Source organism: Bufo bufo, chromosome 5 (genome assembly GCF_905171765.1).
Source record: "Bufo bufo chromosome 5, aBufBuf1.1, whole genome shotgun sequence".
NCBI lineage: Eukaryota > Metazoa > Chordata > Amphibia > Anura > Bufonidae > Bufo > Bufo bufo.
The window spans coordinates 245,855,222-245,878,986 of record NC_053393.1 but is presented as its reverse complement, the minus strand read 5'-3'; the positions used below and the strand labels follow the sequence as shown (position 1 = coordinate 245,878,986).

At 43.8% G+C, this 23,765-nt stretch overlaps 1 protein-coding gene across 2 annotated transcripts in view; it reads left to right on the top strand.

Annotated features, from left to right (window-relative positions):
• Positions 1 to 23,765, top strand: part of TRANK1 (tetratricopeptide repeat and ankyrin repeat containing 1) — a 169,680-nt gene that overhangs the window by 37,661 nt on the left and 108,254 nt on the right. For both annotated transcript variants that reach the window (XM_040433409.1, XM_040433410.1), the window contains 4 exons: positions 4,587 to 4,737; positions 9,488 to 9,603; positions 13,552 to 13,635; positions 19,750 to 19,888. In XM_040433409.1, coding sequence (XP_040289343.1) covers positions 4,587 to 4,737; positions 9,488 to 9,603; positions 13,552 to 13,635; positions 19,750 to 19,888 — 490 coding nt within the window. The remainder of the gene's footprint in view (positions 1 to 4,586; positions 4,738 to 9,487; positions 9,604 to 13,551; positions 13,636 to 19,749; positions 19,889 to 23,765) is intronic.

The following is a 23,765-nucleotide window of genomic DNA, read 5'->3' as shown; positions in this document are numbered from 1 at the left end:
CCATGAGGTGAGTAGGAACATTTCTCCAAGTGGTGAAGACGGCCGCACGAAGGCCATCTACTGTCTAGAACTGTTGTCCATTTTTGTAAACTTCCCTTGCCATCCATTCCCAAAGGTTCTCAATTGGATTTAGATCAGGGGAACACGCAGGATGGGCCAAAAGAGTGATGTTATTCTCCTGGAAGAAGTCCCTTGTCCTGCTGGCATTGCGTACTGTAGCGTTGTCCTGTTGAAAAACCCAGTCGTTACCACACAGACGAGGGCCCTCAGTCATGAGGAATGCTCTCTGCAACATCTGGACATAGCCAGCGGCCGTTTGACGCCCCTGCACTTCCTGAAGCTCCATTGTTCCACTGAAGGAAAAAGCACCCCAGACCATTATGGCGCCCCCTCCACTGTGGCGCGTAGAAAACATCTCAGGTGGGATCTGCTTGTCATGCCAGTAACGTTGGAAACCATCAGGACCATCAAGGTTAAAAAATGTTCTCATCAGAGAATAAAACTTTCTTCCACCTTTGAATGTCCCATGTTTGGTGCTCTCTTGCAATGTCTAAACGAGCAGTTATGTGGCGTTAAAGGAAACGAGGTCTTTGAAGACGTTTGTTTTTGAAGCTCTTCAGTCTCAGATGCCGTCTGATGGTTATGGGGCTGCAGTCAGCACCAGTAAGGGCCTTGGGTTGAGGATCGTCCAGTGTCTTGACGGACAGCCAATTGGATCCTCCAGCTCAGTGCTAATGAAATTTTTTTGAGTCTTCCACTTGACTTTTTTGTTCCATAACCCTCAGGATCATTTAAGAAATTCCAAATGACTGTCTCACTGCGTCCCACCTCAGCAGCGATGGCGCGCTGTGAGAGACCCTGCTTATGTAGTTCAACAACCTGACCATGTTCAAGAACGGAGAGTTTTTTTTGCCTTTGCCATCACAATTCGTGACTACCTGACAGAAAATGACAATGAATCCACACTTTTGCACAGATTTGGCCTTTTAAAGGCATGTGGTCCTAAAATTTGGATCAGCTGAAAAACAGCCTGTTTCAGTTCAATCGTTATTTTCAATTAATTGAATGCTCAAAAAATGTTTTGTCTCTCTCATTTCTTCTTGTTGCATGTTGAAGCTCTACTTGGAACGTTAAGATCCAACAATATAAAATATGATTTTTTGCCATTTTTCAAGTGGTCTTAAACTTTTGATCAGGACTGTACAAGGCACTTCATAATGTATTGTGATTGTTCATATTGCCTCTTTTGCTGGCTACATGAATTTTTCCATCACATTAAATATTGCTAGTTTCCTTGGTTATGACCACCCTGCAATCCATCAGGAGTGGAAAAAGCAGCGGCCTGTGCACGCTCCTGTGAGGAATATGGAATATCATTTATTGGCAGCCCTGATTGTCATTTGATTCAGCTTTTGGCATGTACACAGTCAGTGTACATGCAAAATAAGTTCTTTCCCCCCAACCATCTGATGTCCGCTAGCAAGGGAGGAAGCCGCAGGGGTCCAGGCTTCAAGAAGTCCCCAGGTGGATAAAGTCACACCTCAACCAGCCAGGTTGGAGGCAAGCTAATCCTGCAGGAAAACCCCTAGCAGGAGGTCTCAGCCCTTGCCCAGGATCAATGATACCTCTCAGACATGTTGGCACCTACATTTCATAAGGAATTAGGAATCGTCCGTTCTTCCGAGGCATAATTTGGTTATCTTTTTGCGATCCTGGGGCAAAGCCAAACATCCACGTGGGCCTGACTTGATGCTAGGGTGCCCGGGAGGGGAGATATACATCTCCCACAGAAACCAAATAATGGTACCATGCTTGGACTCTAGTTGTAGCCGGAACCCAGGCGGATCAATTGGGCCCGGAACCATCTTCCTGCGATGTTCTGGTCTGGAGCTATGAGCCCTAAGGGGTTTTATGGGTCATTTGCTGCCAGCACCAGAGAAAGAGGGGTGGACCCTTCCCAGAGGCAAGGAGCTGAGCTGCCAGCTACAGTTCATAAGCCCATGCAAGCCAGCGGGCAGTGTCTTTTCTGAAGGAGGTCACATCGTGCCAATGTGTTTGGATAGACCGGGAACCAGCTGACATCACTGCCCCCACGTGACTGCAGCCAAGGACTATTCAACCATTATCACCCTAAGGAACTTTCATCTACCCGGTAACTGACTTTTGCTCGACTTAACCCTGTTGTACCTATATTATTATTATTTATTATTAAAGCGCCATTCATTCCATAGCGCTGTACATATGAGAAGAGGTATACATACACAATAAAAACAATTGCACTAATCATAAACAAGACAAGTTACAAACTGGTACAGAAGGAGAGAGGGCCCTGCCCGTGAGGGCTTACAATCTACATGGTATAGAAGAAGGACACAGTAGGTGCGGGTGAGGTTGGTCATGGCGGTATAGAGGCAGCAGGGTCACTGGTTGTATGCTTGTCTGAAGAGGTGGGTTTTCAGGTTTCTTTTGAAAGATTCCACTGTAGGTGAGAGTCTGATATGCTGGGGTAGCGAGTTCCAGAGTATGGGGGATGCACGGGAGAAATCACCTGTATCTGTAACCTCAGACCACTGTAAATATTCTGTGTATATTGTGTCATCTAGTGTGCCCTTAAGGCGATTAAATATATAATTTAATCTTGTGCTATCTTGTATCTCGATCTCGAATCCTCACGTTCGTGTTTCGGCCTAGTTATAAGCTACCGCGGGTTGGTTTCTCACCCTATATAATCCCGGTAGCGGACTGGGCTTATATCAAACGAGAAGCTGGTGACAGATTATCCGAGCTAAGAAAGCGCTGTTTCATTGTGGCAGTGAAAAGGCTCTCTCAGCTGGTTGCCTCTCTGTACCCGCGTGGACAGGAGGTGTCTGTGTAAACTGTACCAAGCTGACCTTACCTGCTCCTCTGGAGGGCATAACTTCACGCGTTGGTAACAAGTCACCATACTGCATCTCGTGAGCTCGACGTAGGTGACTTCAAGCGGGCACGAGGCGTGGTATTCGTCACAGCTCCCATGGTCCTGGCCACCAGAGAGGCTGGCACTTTTTCCTATAGTGTGCAAGCACGGCCATTGCTGCTGGATTGCAGGGGTGGTTGTAGCCATGGAATCAGGCAGTGTATAATGGAATGGAAAGATGAATCCAGCCAGAAAAGGAGGCAATATGGGCAATCCCTATTAGAGATGAGCTATAATACTGCACGGTGATTCGTTTCCATACAGTATTATAATATATGGGCTCTGATGAGCCGAAGGCCGTTATTCATAGAATGTGTCGGCAGATAAGAACCATTTGGCCCATCTAGTCTGCCCAATATCATTCAAAAAGTCTCACGCGACTTTGTGAATAACTTACTTCGGCTCATCGGAGCCCATACATTATAATACTGTACAGTATTATTTATTTATTTATTTTATGCACTTATATAGCGCTACTATATTCCGCAGCGCTTTACAGACATTAGCATCCAACTGTCCCCAATGGGGCTCACAATTTAAGGTCTCTATTAGTATGTCTTTGGAGTGTAGGAGGAAACCCATGCAAACACGGGGAGAACATACAAACTATATCAAATTTTTTAGCGAAGTGGCTTCGGATGTAGCATCCGAAGCTCGCTTCGCTTATCTCTAATCACAATACATTAGTGAGTGCCTTGTATAAACTTTCTCTACAAGATAAATTCCACTTTCTGAAGTGACACAACCCCTTTAATGGTGTTGAATATGCATCATGTCTAAAATTACTAGGGAGAGCAAAGGGAGAGATTCATACCTTACCTCCTTCCCACCGTTCCAGTCTTCCGCACTGCCCCTGCTGCCTCCATCTTCCGGTCCCTGCACTATTTACACCTGGTAGTGGGTGTAATGGGCATAGTCACATACACCGCTTCAGTCAATGACTGACTTCCGCGTTGAAATGCTGCTTGCGACCACATCACTGCTGAAGCCAGTCATTGGCTGGAGAGGTGCCAGATGTAAACCTCACGGGGACCGTAAGATGGGGGCAGTGCGGCGGACCGGAGTGGCGGGGAGCCGGTAAGTATGAACCTTCTCTTTCAGGGGCCATGCTGCAGAAACTTGTTAAAAAATCATTTTTACTGGGAAATCGCTTTAAGCCCCTGTTGGAACGCTTATATCTGGCCGGTATAATTGTGCCGCCGATCAGCTTATAAACAAGAAATCACTCGTTTGTCTGCTGATTTGCATATTTTATCAGGACAGATTAACGATTATCGCTAGCACATCTCTCTGTGTATTCAGGGATGGGCTACCAATAATCAATAGAACTGAATGAAGGAGGAATGGCTGTGGTAATGATCAATACTCCCCAGTCACTTTACATTGGCTTGTGTAATAGGCTGATGCAAATGAGCGCCAATTGACTTTTTTTTTTATTTGCGGCCCCTTGAAATGGAGCGATGTAACGATGTGGCTCTATGACTAAGAACGGTTTTCTGTATAATTTAAAGGGGTTGGCCCATCTGGGACAATGATCATTAGTGCTTTGTTTATCTGTTTCTCATGCCTTTCAAGCTGCTTGCATTCACTGAGTTTGAACCTCTTGTTATCTTCACTTTGTGTCTTCCAGGCTTACTACCGTGGTGGTGCTTCAGCTCTGAAGTTGCATAACATACCTACTGCTTTGATTATATTTGAAGAAGGCCTTCAAATTCTTGACCCACAAGTGGAAAGCAAAGAAGTAGTAGAATTTCTACATGGAATCTTTATGAGCTTTGAAGGTAATGTCTTGCATTTGTGCAACCACTGCAAATTTCAGTTTGTTAATGAATAAAATACAACTTCATCTCCGAATCCCTCTCTTATTTAGAGAGACAGAACAGAACCACTTCACCAGGGTCTACACATTCAACTCACATCTTCCAAAGTCAGAATCTGTTGTAAAGTACTGTACATTCTATAATAAATCTGTCAACTTATCCTCCTCTCAGTTATGAAGAGATATTTATTAGAGAGACAACCAGAATGAATTCTAGTGTCCACAGAGTCCAGTCATCCTGGCCCAGCCTATGTAAAGGAAATGTTCTCTTCCATGAAGGTCTTACCATGTTATTTCCATCTGATGGAACTTTCCCATATACATTGCACCCACCTGCTGGAATTTACATCTGCAGACCAGGTAAAGGTAGAATTAATATTTCAAACCAGGAGAAGGCAGAATAATATCTTAAAATAACCTTTCACTATATTATTGCTACAAGCCATTCTGAAGCCCGTTTCTTTTTTGTTAGTTTTTTTGTTTGTTTTTTCGTGCTTTCTAGTCTTGACAAAATTTGTTTAGGGAAAGTAATACACTACACAAATCACTGAAAGAATGCACCAAAATGATTGGTGTCGCATGGTCTGTTGTGGGTGCGGCTCACAGCTTTATTCTACCTCACAGTGCATTGGTGATACCACTATGGAGGCATGTGAGAGTCTGGCTGTGAGTTGGTTTCTAGCACTGATTCAGACCCTGTTCACACACCACGGGTAGTTGAGTGGTAGGACCCCATGCTTGCTGAGACACCGTGACGTGCATGAGGGGCTCCGATATGTTCCTGACTGGAAGATATTGGCAAAGTTCTCAGCTTTTAACATCGGCTTGAGGAATTAGCTAGTATTGTCAGTTGGGTATCATTTTGGTGCTTTTTTTGCATTGATTTGTGTATGTACGGATGGAGCAGAGTTAACACTGCTATTTTCTGGTCCTTACAGGAGATAGTTCTATTAACATGGGACAGAGATCATTGTTCCCTAAATTTCAAGATGAGCTTTCCAGAGAATGTAAAAAGCTCCCTATCTTGGTGGTTGGACCTGAGAAACCTCCAGAAGGGGGTTCCCTGGAATATGACTCCAGCTTCGGTGATGACCACGGACACCAGTCAGAAAGGTTGGCGTGCCCATTTACAGGGCTCCTTTCTTCAGGGAAGATGGTCCATCCAGGACGGTCAAAAATCTTCAAATTTCAGGGAACTAAAAGCGGTCCTGGAAACTCTGAAGGCAGCAGGGCATTTACTGAACAACCAACACCTGAAGATTCTCTCACACAATATGACTACTGTCTGTTATCAAGCGTCAAGGGGGAACAAGGAGTCCTCTTCTTCAAGGTGTAGCGGACCAGATCTTAACATGGGCAGAAAAGAATGTACTGTTCATATTGGCCATTCATTTAAAGGGGACATACAACACTACAGCAGATTTTTAGAGCCGACACAAGTTCAACCCAGGGGAGTGGATGCTCAAGAGGTGGGGCATCCCACAAGTGGATCTATTTGCATCAAGAGACAATTCTCAGACAGATTATTTCTTCTCTCTAAACCCAAGAGACATTCCGACGGGAGTAGATGCTCTCTCCCAGGAATAGAAAATGGACCTGGGGTATGCGTTCCCTCCCTTTCCACTAGTCCCGGCGGTCTTAAGCAAATTAAGAACAAGTTCAGCACCTCTAATCTTGATAGCTCCGGCATGGTCCAAAAGGTGTTGTTCCCAATTCTGAATGACTTGTCTATTGCAGAACCAATGTCACTACCAAAGAGACAGGATCTCCTTCTACAGGGTCCGCTAAAACACCAAGACCTCGACAGACTGAAGCTGACAGGCTGGATCCTTAGAAGCAGACGTTAAAAAGACGAGGTCTCTCAGACAAAGTAATATCGACTTTACAGAACAGTCGTAAGCCAGTAACTTCAGCCATATACAATAACATATGGAAGAAGTTTCTCATGAAATCTCTTCCCCTTCAATAGGCCAGATTCTGGATTTTCCGCAGATGGGATTTGATATGGGTTTAAAACCTAGTACCCTAAAATTTCAAATTTCGACATTATCCTTTTGTCTAGATACTCCATTGGCAGAGCATAAGTGGATATGATGAGACCTACTTTGAGACAATCTGTGCCAGCTTGGGATTTAAACCTAGTCCTAAATGCTCTTTGTAATCCACCATTTGAACCGGTAGAGCAGAAATCAGAAAATTTTTTGTCCTTCAAAGCCACGTTTCTGGTTGCTATAACCACGGCCCGTAGAATAGGAGAGATTCAAGCCTTATCAATTTCTAAACCATACTTGAAGATCTTAGATGACCGTATAATACTTAGACTGGATCCATCTTTTTTACCAAAAGTGGTCTCTCCTTTTCATAGGAAGCAGGAAATAATTCTTTTTTGTGCCTCCTCCAAAAAGGTTCAGGAGGAGCGTTTCCATTGCCTGGACGTCAGAAAAATAACCCTGGAATATCTTCAGAGAACAGAGTCTTGGAGGAATTCTTCTAATCTTTTTGTTCAGTTTGGCAGAAGGAACAGAGGCAACAAGGCCTCGAAACAGACCTTGGCTAGATGGATAAAAGAGACAATCAAGGAAGCCAACAGACTTCAGGATGTAGTCTGCCCTTTGACTGTGAGAGCCCATTCAACCAGAGCCATGGCTGCTTCATGGGCAGAGAAAGCTGATGCCTCTAGATCAAATCTGCAAGGCAGCTCCGTGGTCAAGCTTTCACACATTTTCCAGACATTATAGGCTATATGTATTAGCCAACCAAGACCTGGCATTTGGACAGAAAGTCCTCGAGGCAGTGGTCCCTCCCTAGTTCTGTATAATTTGATAGTTCTCCAGTAGTGCTGTCATTGAGGGACGTCCTAAAAACTAGGATTTAGTCTTACCGGAAACGGTTTTCCAGGAGTCAGACATGACAACACCTGGTATTAACCCCTGTTTTGTTGTTTTGTTTTACTCTATTTACGAATGTGATGTTAAACATAGTTAGTACATAATACATAAGTTGCATCAATCCGGTGTAGTAATTTGGAAGACACTGGAGATTGGGGGCGGTGAGGGGCCTTTTAATCTGTTTCGCTTCCTGTCCCTACCGAGATGAATAGGACATCCTTCAGTGGTGCTGTCATGTCAGACTCCTGGAAAACCATTTACCGGTAAGACTAAATCCTAGTTTTTTACTGATGACCTATCCTCTGGGTAGGTCATCAGTATCTAATTACTGGTAGTCCAACACCCGGGACCCCCATGATCAGCTGTTTAAGAAGGTACCTGTGCCATGGCCTCCTCCCAGCTTACCAAGCACAGCACTGTACGGGGTACATTCACACGACCGTGTGTAATCCTTTCCGTTTTTGGCGGTCCGCATTTTACTTTAGTTAGTGTTCCGTATGTCTTCAGTTTTTTCCGTTCGGCAAAAATCTGAAGAAAAAAAAAAGGGAGAGTGAGAAAAAAAAAAGAATTATTAAGGCCTTCAATAATACGGAAACGGATCGGTAAAAAACAGATGACATACTGAAACCGTTCGGTATGTCATCCGCAATTTGCGGCTCCATTAACTTGAATGGGGCTGCGGACCGATCTGTGCGGACAATAGTAGTACAAGCTTCATATTTTTGCAGACTAGAAGTGCGGAAAGACGGATGCGGAGAACATACTGAACGTTGTCCGCACGTTTTATTCTCCCATAGGAATGAATGGATCCTCATCTATTCCGCAAACCGCGGAATGGATGCAGATCAGACGCGGATAAAATGATGCGGTCGTGTGAATGTACCCTTAGTTGTATAGCGGCTGTTCTTAGTATCGGAGCTAAGCCCCATTCACTTCAATGAGCTGCACCTAGGCTACGTGACCAATGAACGTGTTGTCACTGGCACAGGCAAACCTTGAGAAGGCCACGGCGCAGATGATGGGGAGGGGGGTCCTGCGTGTTGGATTCCCATTGATCAGATACTCATCAGTTAAAAAGAGAGGGATGCTGAGCGCTAAACTGAATAAGAAATAATTTATTAGGTTAAAAGATAAAACTAGGGAACAGGGTGACATGTTTCAAAGAGGACGGGTCTTCCCTCTTCATCAGACCCAGTAAAAAAAAAAATATGATATTGCAAAATGTCAAGTTCAGACCTGCATTTATCTTAGGCACATGCATTTCAGTGCCCAGGGAGAGTGAGTGGCAGGGCAAAAGTAGATGGAACGCATGTATAGGGTGCTAGATGATACAGTACTTCCTTAATATTGCTAGGGATCACAATTTTCTGCTGCACCGACATCCCAAAAGACACAAATCTAAATGTAAGAAGAGCAGCTGCAGTAGCCAGTAACCTTTGCCTTACACTTTGTACAACTTTTTTATCCTGAAAAGATATGCGGAGTACACTAGGTAGAACTTGGCATAATTCAAGAGAACTCTTCAATAATGTGCAAGCTCTTGAAATTGCTATATGCACATTTTTACCAGAGTTGGCTTTTTTCAAAATCCTAAACTGCATCCAGAGAGTTCAGTAGAGAGTGGTAGGAATACAGGACTTATGAAGTCTACTGCCCGTGTACTGTATGGAGAGTCATTTCTCAGAAAGCATGTTCCAGACTAAGAGTTTATGACCATACATTATAGGTTCCTGAGAGGCTCCTTATGGATTGTGTTCAGCTCTTTAGTAAAGATGAAATGAATATGCCAACAAAATACTTTACTTTTTTTATTTTCATAAACAGTTGCTGGAAGTACCCTCCATTTCAAAAGGATTTTTGAATGTGTCTGGAGAGAGAGATACACAAAGGCTATCTGGCAGCCACTCATCGTGAAGCTGATGAAAGAAAAGATGTACAAGGTAATATGAGCTTTAGTACGAATGTTCATTGCCAATAATCGGCCTTTGTATATGTGCTGCCGATTACTGTCAATCTGTGAAATGACCTTTCGTACAATAGAAAACTGATCCGTCCCCCATTGACGGATCTGTCATGGATATAGAAGACATAATACAACCGGATTGTATTATTGTATGCGGTTGTATTATTGTAACGGAAGCGTTTTTGCAGATCCTTGACGGTTCCGCAAAAAACGCTAGTGTGAAAGTAGCCCAACAAGCATTTTGCTCGTTCATTGGGTAACTAGTAGTACCTATACATTGGATCTGCCCAAAGTACATGGAGTTTACATGGAGTTTAAAGGCCCCTTATACTGCACTCTACTGGCCAGAAACATTGAATCTGTATTATGACTCTTCATCTCCACCTAAGAGGTGATTATTGGATAGGAACAGTCCCTTCCCAATAATTGCCTGCTCAGTTAGACAGTATAAATCTACCTTTAGACTTTAGGTGGGTTCAGTTGTTAAAATGGTGAAAATATGAAAAACTCTCCTGAGACATTTATAAAGTGTATGGACAGTATGTGCGCTGGATCTTTCCACTGATCAGTGCAATGCTATATTTGTCAGTGGCTCTAATTTTGGGCAGAATTGAAACGCTCTGATATTTTAATGCATAAATTAGACTCCCTGTGTCGTGGCCTTGCAACTAGGTACAAGTGTATCTTCTTTGAGTGTTTTTTTTAAATACTCCCAGGAATTTACATATGAGAAGACAAGGTTTCACCCAGCTAGCTGTAGTGCACAGGCCTCTCTACTCCGATTCAGGAACAGAGATATGTATGTAGCGGCAGACTCCTCAGATGATGGCTACTGATGGTGCCTGACGGACTCCATTGATTATAGTAGGATTCATTGGGTTTCTGTTATGGCATTGCAGTGCTCTGAAAAATTTAGGAGCCAAATTAAATTTTTAGTCGCCAAATCTAAATTTAGGTATTGTGACAACGCTACGCCAATCAGATCAGCGTAGGGTTGTTTCGATAACAAAATTTTGATTCGCTTTCGTTACCATAAAAAAGTATTGCGATACTCAATACCGCAAAAATAAAAAAACACCAAAAAAAGCCGCGTGCATTTTGCATCTTATGAAACGTTCGGTCCATAATAGAACAGTCCTATCCTATTTTTTGGGGTGACAAGGTGACTAAAAAATGGCGAATGCTCACCGCATAGGAGATATTTTTTAATAATTTAATAGTTTGGACTTTTCGGACGCAGCGCTATGTAATATGTTTATTTATTTATTGTTTATATATTTTATATGTAAAATTGGGAAAGGGGATTTAAACTTAATATTTTAGGGTACTTTCACACTAGCGTTTTTCCTTTCCGGCATAGAGTTCCGTCACAGGGGCTCTATACCGGAAAAGAACTGATCAGGTATATCCCCATGCATTCTGAATGGAGAGTAATCCGTTTAGGATGCATCAGGATGTCTTCAGTTCAGTCTTTTTGACTTTTTAGGACAGAGATAATACTGCAGCATGCTATGGTTTTATCTCCGGTGAAAAAAAAACTGAAGACTTGCTTGAATGCATTTTTCCCCATAGGAATGTATTAGTGCCAGATCCGGCATTCAAAATACCGGAATGCAGGATCCGTCCTTCCGGTCTGCGCAATGTGTAAAAAGATACAAGACGGATCCGTCTGTCCGCATGACAAGCGGAGAGATGGATTCGTTCTTGCAATGCATTTGTGAGACGGATGCGTCTCACAAATGCTTTCAGTCACATCCAGATCGGCAGTTCCGACGACGGAACTGCTTGCCGGATCACACTGCCGCAAGTGTGAAAGTAGCCTTAGTGTTTGTGTTTTTTTTTTTTTTTTTTTTTTACTTACTATTAGCCCCCTTAGAGGCTGGAACCCTTGTCCTATCCACCCTTAGGCCTCTTTCACACGGGCGAGATTTCTGCGCGGGTGCAATGCGTGAGGTGAACGCATTGCACCCGCACTGAATCCGGACCCATTCATTTCTATGGGGCTGTGCACATGAGCGGTCATTTTCACGCATCACTTGTGCTTTGCGTGAAAATCGCAGCATGCTCTATGTTGTGCGTTTTTCACGCAACGCAGGCCCATAGAAGTTAATGGGGCTGCATGAAAATCGCAAGCATCCGCAAGCAAGTGAGGATGCGGTGCGATTTTCACGCATGGTTGCTAGGATAAAAGTCTATTCACTGTATTATTTTTGCTTATAACATGGTTATAAGGGAAAATAATAGCATTCTATAATACAGAATGCTTAGTAGAAGGTCAATATAATAAACATTATATACACCCCAGCAGTGCGCCCCCCCCCCCCAACACCCCAGTATAGTAAACATTGGTGGCGCAGTGCGCCCCCCCAACACCCCAGTATAATAAACATTGGTGGCGCAGTGCGCCCCCCCAACACCCCAGTATAATAAACATTGGTGTATAATAAACATTATATACACCCCAGCAGTGCGCCCCCCCCAACACCCCAGTATAGTAAACATTGGTGGCGCAGTGCGCCCCCCCAACACCCCAGTATAATAAACATTGGTGGCGCAGTGCGCCCCCCAACACCCCAGTATAATAAACATTGGTGGCACAGTGCCAGTGAGGGTTAAAAAAAAAATGAAATCGCCTCCTCCAATTGATCGTGTAGCTGACGGTCTCCTGTTCTTTCTTCAGGACCTGTCAAAGGACCTGTGGTGACATCACTGTGCTCATCACATGATCCATCACCATGGTAATAGACCATGTGATGAGCTCAGTGACGTCACCACAGGTCCTGAAGAAAGAACAGGAGACCGGCAGCTATGCGATCAATTGGAGGAGGTGAGTTAATTTTTTGAATTTTTTAAACCCTAATTGGCACTGCCCACTGCGCCACCAATGTTTATTATACTGGGGGGGGGCGCACTGCGCCACCAATGTTTATTATACTGGGGTGTTGGGGGCGGGGGGCGCACTGCGCCACCAATGTTTATTATACTGGGGAGGGGGGGGGCGTACTGCGCCTCCAATGTTTTTTATAATGGGGTGTTTGGGGGGGGGGGGGGGGCCCTGCGCCATCAATGAAGATAACTGTCCTGTTAATACAAATAAAGGAGGCGGGTGCTGGAATCAAATAGCCGACACCCGGCCTCTATGACATGGAGCTGCGATCCCCTGCAGTTAACCCCTCAGGTACCGCACCTGAAGGGTTAACTGCCGCTGATCGCAGCTCTCTGTCATAGAGGTCGGGTGTCGGCTATTTGATTCCAGCACCCGCCTCCTTTATTTGTATTAACAGGTCAGTTATCTTCATTGGTGGCGCAGTGGCCACAGCCCCTCCCCTCCTCCTCCTGTCTCTCTCCTTATTGGCGGCAGCAGCACAGGGGGGAGGGGGAGACTCCTTCACTGCACTGCTGAGAAGAACATCGGCGGCGGGGCAGAGAACTATCATCTCCTGTGCCCCGTCACTGTATTCAACTGCAGAGCTGCGGTGGCGGGTCTAGTCGCAAATGGCGACAAGACTAAAAAGTCTTGTCGCCATTTGTAAATTCTAAGTCGCATTGGCGACCATTTTGGTCGCCATCTGGAGCCCTGCATTGGTCAGCAGGCTGCAATAGCGTAGAATGCTGTAATATTTTACAGCCCTTTGACAGAATCTGCAGAGGCTTTTGACACAACCTCCAACCCAGGTGTGAACATTGCCTTAGCTCTTCCAAAATGATAGGGTACCATTGTTACAGATGATGCAGTGCTTCCAGTGTACTCATTCTTCATCTCCAGTAGGCTGTCTCTGTTAGATTTCAGGCTGTTCTACGTGCTTTTTATCATAAGTTTGTCCATTGATTGATTTAAAGCTATAAAGTTTTAATAACTGTAGTTATGTTAAGCAGATATTAATATTTGAGATAAAATTAATATTAAATGTAATTTTTTCCCTAGTCCTGCATTTATTTAATGACACACCGAAGCACCCTGCCACCAGACATTAATGACTTGAAAGTGCCATTGGGGGGCATCTTTGAGGTAAAATGTGTTTGTAATCCTGTATGTAGAAAGTTGAGGGGTGGGCTACAAAGCAAAATGTTACGTATGTTTAGGGGAACATTTTTTATTGATCTAGAGCTGGCATGTTCTTGCCCTGCCATTCACTAACATGCCTTTCTCAATGCTATTCATACTGTATTCTGTGTAATTTGGTTTATGTGTTTACTTATTGTAAACAAATTCTGTTGTTTAACCACCTCCGGACCGCCTAACGCAGGATCGCGTTCCGGAGGTGGCAGCGCTGCGCACAGTCACGCATATACGCGTCATCTCGCGAGACGCGAGACTTCCTGTGAACGCGCGCACACAGGCACGGAAGGTAAGAGAGTTGATCTCCAGCCTGCCAGCGGCGATCGTTCGCTGGCAGGCTGGAGATGTGTTTTTTTTAACCCCTAACAGGTATATTAGACGCTGTTTTGATAACAGCGTCTAATATACCTGCTACCTGGTCCTCTGGTGGTCCCCTTTGTTTGGATCGACCACCAGAGGACACAGGTAGCTCAGTAAAGTAGCACCAAGCACCACTACACTACACTACACCCCCCCCCCCCGTCACTTATTAACCCCTTATTAGCCCCTGATCACCCCTAATCACCCCTGATCACCCCATATAGACTCCCTGATCACCCCCCTGTCATTGATTACCCCCCTGTCATTGATCAACCCCCTGTAAAGCTCCATTCAGACGTCCGCATGATTTTTACGGATCCACTGATAGATGGATCGGATCCGCAAAACGCATCCGGACGTCTGAATGAAGCCTTACAGGGGCGTGATCAATGACTGTGGTGATCACCCCATATAGACTCCCTGATCACCCCCCTGTCATTGATTACCCCCCTGTCATTGATTACCCCCCTGTAAAGCTCCATTCAGACGTCCGCATGATTTTTACGGATCCACTGATAGATGGATCGGATCCGCAAAACGCATCCGGACGTCTGAATGAAGCCTTACAGGGGCATGATCAATGACTGTGGTGATCACCCCATATAGACTCCCTGATCACCCCCCTGTAAAGCTCCATTCAGATGTCCGCATGATTTTTACGGATGCACTGATACATGGATCGGATCCGCAAAACGCATCCGGTCGTCTGAATGAAGCCTTACAGGGGCATGATCAATGACTGTGGTGATCACCCCCCTGTCATTGATTACCCCCCTGTAAAGCTCCATTCAGATGTCCGCATGATTTTTACGGATGCACTGATAGATGGATCGGATCCGCAAAACGCATCCGGACGTCTGAATGAAGCCTTACAGGGGCATGATCAATGACTGTGGTGATCACCCCATATAGACTCCCTGATCACCCCCCTGTCATTGATTACCCCCCTGTCATTGATTACCCCCCTGTAAAGCTCCATTCAGATGTCCGCATGATTTTTACGGATGCACTGATAGATGGATCGGATCCGCAAAACGCATCCGGACGTCTGAATGAAGCCTTACAGGGGCATGATCAATGACTGTGGTGATCACCCCATATAGACTCCCTGATCACCCCCCTGTCATTGATTACCCCCCTGTCATTGATTACCCCCCTGTAAAGCTCCATTCAGATGTCCGCATGATTTTTACGGATGCACTGATAGATGGATCGGATCCGCAAAACGCATCCGGACGTCTGAATGAAGCCTTACACGGGCGTGATCAATGACTGTGGTTATCACCCCATATAGACTCCCTGATCACCCCCCTGTCATTGATCACCCCCCTGTCATTGATCACCCCCCCTGTCATTGATCACCCCCCCTGTCATTGATCACCCCCCTGTCATTGATCACCCCTCTGTAAGGCTCCATTCAGATATTTTTTGGGCCCAAGTTAGCGGAATTTTTTTTTTTTTTTCTTACAAAGTCTCATATTCCACTAACTTGTGTCAAAAAATAAAATCTCACATGAACTCCCCATACCCCTCACGGAATCCAAATGCGTAAATTTTTTTAGACATTTATATTCCAGACTTCTTCTCACGCTTTAGGGCCCCTAGAATGCCAGGGCAGTATAAATACCCCACATGTGACCCCATTTCGGAAAGAAGACACCCCCAGGTATTCCGTGAGGGGCATATTGAGTCCATGAAAGATTGAAATTTTTGTCCCAAGTTAGCGGAACGGGAGACTTTGTGAGAAAAAAATAAAAAATATCAATTTCCGCTAACTTGTGCCAAAAAAAAAAAATTTCTATGAAGTCGCCATGCCCCTCATTGAATACCTTGGGGTGTCTTCTTTCCAAAATGGGGTCACATGTGGGGTATTTATACTGCCCTGGCATTCTAGGGGCCCCAAAGCGTGAGAAGAAGTCTGGTATCCAAATGTCTAAAAATGCCCTCCTAAAAGGAATTTGGGCACCTTTGCGCATCTAGGCTGCAAAAAAGTGTCACACATCTGGTATCGCCGTACTCAGGAGAAGTTGGGGAATGTGTTTTGGGGTGTCATTTTACATATACCCATGCTGGGTGAGAGAAATATCTTGGTCAAATGCCAACTTTGTATAAAAAAATGGGAAAAGTTGTCTTTTGCCAAGATATTTCTCTCACCCAGCATGGGTATATGTAAAATGACACCCCAAAACACATTCCCCAACGTCTCCTGAATACGGCGATACCACATGTGTGACACTTTTTTGCAGCCTAGGTGGGCAAAGGGGCCCATATTCCAAAGAGCACCTTTAGGATTTCACAGGTCATTTACCTACTTACCACACATTAGGGCCCCTGGAAAATGCCAGGGCAGTATAACTACCCCACAAGTGACCCCATTTTGGAAAGAAGACACCCCAAGGTATTCCGTGAGGGGCATGGCGAGTTCCTAGAATTTTTTATTTTTTGTCACAAGTTAGTGGAAAATGCTTATTTTTTTTTTTATTTTTTTTTTCATACAAAGTCTCATATTCCACTAACTTGTGACAAAAAATAAAAAGTTCCATGAACTCACTATGCCCATCAGCGAATACCTTGGGGTCTCTTCTTTCCAAAATGGGGTCACTTGTGGGGTAGTTATACTGCCCTGGCATTCTAGGGGCCCAAATGTGTGGTAAGGAGTTTGAAATCAAATTCTGTAAAAAATGACCTGTGAAATCCGAAAGGTGCTCTTTGGAATATGGGCCCCTTTGCCCACCTAGGCTGCAAAAAAGTGTCACACATCTGGTATCTCCGTAATCGGGAGAAGTTGGGGAATGTGTTTTGGGGTGTCATTTTACATATACCCATGCTGGGTGAGAGAAATATCTTGGCAAAAGACAACTTTTCCCATTTTTTTATACAAAGTTGGCATTCGACCAAGATATTTATCTCACCCAGCATGGGTATATGTAAAAAGACACCCCAAAACACATTCCTCAACTTCTCCTGAGTACGGAGATACCAGATGTGTGACACTTTTTTGCAGCCTAGGTGGGCAAAGGGGCCCACATTCCAAAGAGCACCTTTCGGATTTCACAGGTCATTTACCTACTTACCACACATTTGGGCCCCTAGAATGCCAGCGCAGTATAACTACCCCACAAGTGACCCCATTTTGGAAAGAAGAGACCCCAAGGTATTCGCTGATGGGCATAGTGAGTTCATAGAACTTTTTATTTTTTGTCACAAGTTTGTGGAATATGAGACTTTGTATGAAAAAAATAAAAAAATAAAAAAATCATCATTTTCCACTAACTTGTGACAAAAAATAAAAAATTCTAGGAACTCGCCATGCCCCTCACGGAATACCTTGGGGTGTCTTCTTTCCAAAATGGGGTCACTTGTGGGGTAGTTATACTGCCCTGGTATTCTAGGGGCCCAAATGTGTGGTAAGGAGTTTGAAATCAAATTCAGGAAAAAATGAGGAGTGAAATCCGAAAGGTGCTCTTTGGAATATGGCCCCTTTGCCCACCTAGGCTGCAAAAAAGTGTCACACATCTGGTATCCCCGTACTCAGGAGAAGTTGAGGAATGTGTTTTGGGGTGTCTTTTTACATATACCCATGCTGGGTGAGATAAATATCTTGGTCAAATGACAACTTTGTATAAAAAAATGGGAAAAGTTGTCTTTTGCCAAGATATTTCTCTCACCCAGCATGGGTATATATAAAATGACACCCCAAAACACATTCCCCACCTTCTCCTGAGTACGGAGATACCAGATGTGTGACACTTTTTTGCAGCCTAGGTGGGCAAAGGGGCCCATATTCCAAAGAGCACCTTTCGGATTTCACAGGTCATTTTTTACTGAATTTGATTTCAAACTCCTTACCACACATTTGGGCCCCTAGAATGCCAGGGCAGTATAACTACCCCACAAGTGACCCCATTTTGGAAAGAAGAGACCCCAAGGTATTCGCTGATGGGCATAGTGAGTTCATAGAACTTTTTATTTTTTGTCACAAGTTAGTGGAATATGAGACTTTGTAAGAAAAAAAAAAAAAAAATCATCATTTTCCGCTAACTTGTGACAAAAAATAAAAAGTTCTATGAACTCACTATGCCCATCAGCGAATACCTTAGGGTGTGTACTTTCAGAAATGGGGTCATTTGTGGGGTGTTTGTACTGTCTGGGCATTGTAGAACCTCAGGAAACATGACAGGTGCTCAGAAAGTCAGAGCGGCTTCAAAAAGCGGAAATTCACATTTTTGTACCATAGTTTGTAAACGCTATAACTTTTACCCAAACCATTTTTTTTTTACCCAAACATTTTTTTTTTATCAAAGACATGTAGAACTATAAATTTAGAGCAAAATTTCTATATGGATCTCGTTTTTTTTGCAAAATTTTACAACTGAAAGTGAAAAATGTCATTTTTTTGCAAAAAAATCGTTAAATTTCGATTAATAACAAAAAAAGTAAAAATGTCAGCAGCAATGAAATACCACCAAATGAAAGCTCTATTAGTGAGAAGAAAAGGAGGTAAAATTCATTTGGGTGGTAAGTTGCATGACCGAGCAATAAACGGTGAAAGTAGTGTAGGTCAGAAGTGTAAAAAGTGGCCTGGTCTTTCAGGGTGTTTAAGCACTGGGGGCTGAGGTGGTTAAAGCATTTTTTAGATTTTTCATTTGTAAAAGAGGAATCACTAAACCCATAATGTATAGCAAACCATTTGTAAAAATGGCAGAAAAAAGCCTATGCTGTATGTGAAAATAACCAATATAAAACCCAGTTGTCAATGTATTCATACATTTCTATGAGGAATAACACTATTCAGAATTTTAAATGAAGATGTTCCACTGTTATTTCATGGGGAATACTAGAATTTGCTAAAACTGAAATATTTGGAGAGCCTATAGGGCCACATGTGCCATTTTTTTTTTTTTTAAATCTCAAAAGTTAGTGACAGAAGGAAGAAGCCAAAAGGGAATTTATAATTTGATTTGCACAGATTTTCTGCCTTTTAAAGGGGTTGTCTCATCACAGACAATTGGGGCATATCGCTAGGATATGCCCCTGTTGTCTTATAGGTGCTGGTTCCACAGCTGGAGGGAGCCCCGATAGTGCTGGAGGGCCCACTGTGCATGCGCAGCCGCCCTCCATTCATTTTCTGTGGGGCTGCCGAAAATAGCTGAACGCTGGCTCATGGGAGCGGTGGCCGGTCATGGCAGTGCGCTCCCATTTACTTCTATGGGGAGCGCGCTTGGTGGTGGCTGGACCGGAGTCCTCCAGCCACCACTTTACGGGGCTCCATTCCCAATATACAGTAGGTGCGGGTCCCAATGGTGAGATATGCCCCCATTGTCTGTGATGAGACAACCCCTTTAAAGTTGTTACTTTGCACATCTCATTTTTGCTAGGAAAAAAAAATAAAAAATTCACGTTTTATAGCTTTTGTGTTATGTTCACCACTTTTCTTAAAAGGGATTGGGACTTAGTGGGAGTATCTGAGCTGCTCATGGATCGAACAATTTGCTATAATTTACGCCTGAAACTAAAATAAATTAAAGCGCAAATGTATGCCAGGGTTGGGTTTTCATGTTGGAGGACCAGAGATGTTTCTCCTCATTTATTAAGAGGTCTGTGCCTGCATCTGAACTGGCATATGAAACAGCAGTCTTTCCCACCTTATCTTCAAATATCACTTATGTTTCTTTAAATGCTGTCCACTATATTGTTTTTCAGAGCTTCATGCGTCCTACTCCATGCAAAGATATGACATTTATCAATGGGCTTGTGATTTGGCTTGTAACCATGGGAGCTGATTTGGAAACTATTGGAGAACTTCCCCTCCATGCTGTCATACAACTCTGCATGATGTCAGGTATAAATAAAACTTGTGAAACACCAGTTCGTGTAGTTCACAGCTTAGGCTACTTTCACACTGGAGTTATGGCTTTCCATTTGTGAGATCTGTTCAGGGCTCTCACAATCGGTCCAAAACGGATCAGTTTTGCCCTAATGCATTCTGAATGGATAAGGATCCGCTCAGAATGCATCAGTTTGGCTCCAATCAGTCTCCATTCCGCTCTAGAGGCAGGCACTAAAAAGCTGCCTGCAGCATTTTGCTTTCCGCTTGACGAAACCGAGCCAAACAGATCCGCCCTGACACACAATGTAAGTCAATAGGGATGGATCAGTTTTCTCTGACAATCTGGCACAATAGAACACGGATCCGTCTCCTATTGACTTTCAATGGAGTTCATGACGGATCCGTCTTGGCTATGTTACAGATAATACAAACGGATCTGTTCACGACGGATGCATGCGGTTGTATTATTGTAACGGAAGAGTTTTTTCATATCCATGACGGATCCGCAAAAAACGCTAATGTGAAAGTAGCCTTAGTGTTAGAATCTGCAACTTTTGTGTGTATTTTGTGTTTAATTGCAAATTGTTTTACTTTTTGATGTCATGATTTTCAAAGAGAGTGATTAAGATGTAATTTTATGCTGACTCCTATATACTAATCCTACTATTGACCTCTGACGTAAAATTACTAACTAAGGGTTTGGTCAATAAACTGTGGTTTCTCAGGTGATCCTTGAGGATCTATCTGTATTCATGCCCAATAAATCCACTTCTCTAAATCTGAGAACGCCATATCTCAATCTGCAGATGGGACGGGTGTCATCTGATTATAGGACCATCATCTCATTGTACACTGCCAAGGCCTCTGACTGCATCAGGTGGGAATATCTGTGGGCGTTGATGTACAGGTTGAGGTTTGGTCCCAAGTTTGTGGCATGGGTTCATCTATTGTATACACAGTCGGGGGCCCAGATAAGATCTAATGGTGGTTTGTCTCTAAAGTTCTAGTTGGGGAGCACAAATAGACAGTGTTGCCTTCTCCCTACCTCTTCCCGATTGAACACCTTCCATGTTTAACCCCTAAAGGACCACGTACGCAGGCTTTGTTTACTATATAAATAAACAAAAAAGAGAGAGGCGCACCATAGGATGAAAAACGTACATACACGGTTCCAAATAATACCCCAATTGGAGGCTCACCTTAGGATGTTGTGCAAAACATAGGCACAACTCTATTGTAGGCGTGTCGGGAATAGCTTTACGTTCCCCGGATGCGGTCGGTATTCAGCCACAGATGTGAATATCCTCAAGAGGGGTTCCCTGAAGTCTCACGGAGGATTGTTTTGGAGATACAAAAAATAATATTCGCTCGGTGCAAATACGGACCGGCCAGTTGTAATTAATAGCAATTCTCCAGGTTTATTGGTTATAAAACACTTCGCAACGCGTTTCGGAGAAAATAACTCCCCTTCTTCAGGTGAAAAATGCGTTATGAAGTGTTTTTTAACCAATAAACCTGGAAGATTGCTATTAATTCCAACTAACCCCTAAAGGACAACAGCCGTACATATACAGTTGAAGTCCAAGGTTTAAACAATGTACCCACTCAGAAGCTGAGAGTCTGCCATAGCTGCCAGGCACTCAGAGGCAATGTTCATGATTGGTGGCATCGCCGATCATTGATATTTAACCCCCAGATTCTGTGGTTGATTGTGACAACAGCACCTGAGTGGTGAAACCCAGGGAGTGTTGCAAACCGGGGCCTGAATAGCTAAAAAAAAAAAACAGCCTAGCTTGCTGTGCTATGCTATTTGAGTAGCTTCCCTCCACTTCAGTGGGACCCAAGGAAACGGCAGAGTGCCTGCTTGCTTGGCTATTTCTGTTGGCCGGGGGTTTAGTCCCATCTCACAGTAAAACTCTTTAAGACATTCACCCCAGAAGGGAATGTATGGTACAAAGCTTAGAATTGACTAGACACTGACTCAGATGAAGGCCGGATGAGTCAATCCATCGCCCACAGATAGCTTCAGATTTTGAGACACATGTTTTAGGTATACCCCTGTGGAAATGGCAAGAAGGGACAAAGTCTTTCAAAGGGTTTTCTGAGACTTACCGTATATACTGATGACTTATCCTCAGGATAGGTCATCAGTACCTGATCGGTAAGGGTCCAACACCCAGGACCTCCACTGATTAGCTGCTTGAGAAGCACATTGTATAGTGGCTGTGCTTGGTATCGCAGCTCAGCCCCATACATTTCAATGTGGCTGATCTTTGCCTAGGCCATGTGACCAATGAACGTGACGTCACTTGGCCTAGGGAAAGCTGAGAGAAGACTACAACGCTACTGTGAGCGCTGATGCCTTCTCAAACAGCTGATTGGTGGGGGTCCTCGGTGCCAGACCCTCACTTAATCAAATACTGATGACCTATCCAGAGTTCTTATTCTGTTATGGGTTACTAGAATTTACTACTAGAATTGCTAATCTGTTTAGATGCTTGATATAACACGGATTGTTATAATAAAAAATTGATCTGTATCCTAGGGGTGGGGTTTAAGCCTCTCCCTATACAAACAGCTGATTGGCAGGTGATCCAGGAGTTGGACCACCAGCGATCAGATATTGACCCCCTAACCTGGAAACCACCTTTAATGAAGAGAACAGCTTTCAGAGACTAAAGGCTGTATTAGCCTGGCCAATTCATTGTTAACAAGCGTTCACAGGAACGCTCCTTAGCAATGATCTGGTAGTCTAATACTGCCCCCGATTACCCAATGAATGAGCAAACGCTTGTTTTTAAGCATGCTTAAAAATCATTATTTGCTAGTGGCAAATCGTGCTGCCTAATCATGATCTGCTGCTGGCAAACAACTAGACAGCTGGTGACGAGCGATGGCATAACGTTCACTCCTACCTATGCTGTAGAGGAGATCGCTGCATGTAATAACGATTGTCTTCTCCGGTAGCGAGCAGGCGATTGCCGGGAAGGAGCGATTGCCTAATCTTGCTGTCTAATGCGGCCTTAATACACATTCCAGGAAGTGATTTTATAGTACAACTTTATCTATCAGAACTGGTAGCGACATAGACCTTTAGCAGTACAATAGGGCGGCCATCTATAATGAAAGGAATTCTTCAAATTAAGGCAGCAACTGATGATAATGCATATACCGCCCTTATATCCACTGCAACTCCAACAGTAATGGTATCTGTTTACCTTGCTGCATTCGTTTGAAAAAGAGGACCTGTCATTCATTTTTACAAATGAAATCTAGTCATTGGGGGCAGCATCAGACCAGCCATGCTTATCACTAAGTGGATTGTTCTACTTTGATGTAGCTCTGCAGTTTTATGTCTATGCTATCTTCTTTACTTCTCCCCAACAATGCTTCCACTTAGTCTTTGGTCCACAATGAACTCGTTATTGTATGGCCTCCTGAAATATATTAGATCTTGCAAAATCATGCTGAACTAGGCTGGCGTGATTCTCGCTGGGTAGAGTACGCTAGCACAAACGAGCCAGCGGGATGGCGAATGAAGCCGTAGCACTACATCAATGTAAGTACTGTAGATAAATCCCTTCAGTGATGCATGACCGGTCTGATGCTGTTCAGTGATTGGACAGCATCAAGGTGATTATGCAGGCTGCACCTTGGGAGAATTGCAGTGGTTGCCGCCCTGTTAGTAATACGCAGTGAATGACCATATAGGGTGGCAAAACAAAGGGGATACACATCTCAGGAACAGAAGGTCTAATCAGAATTAAAAGAAAAAAAAACTACCCAAGGGTAGGGCAGCAATTAAATAAGTCGCAAATATTTTATTTGTGAAACTGATCACTGATCTTTTTAAAATCCCTTGCCATTAATAATAATGAGATCACTGTAG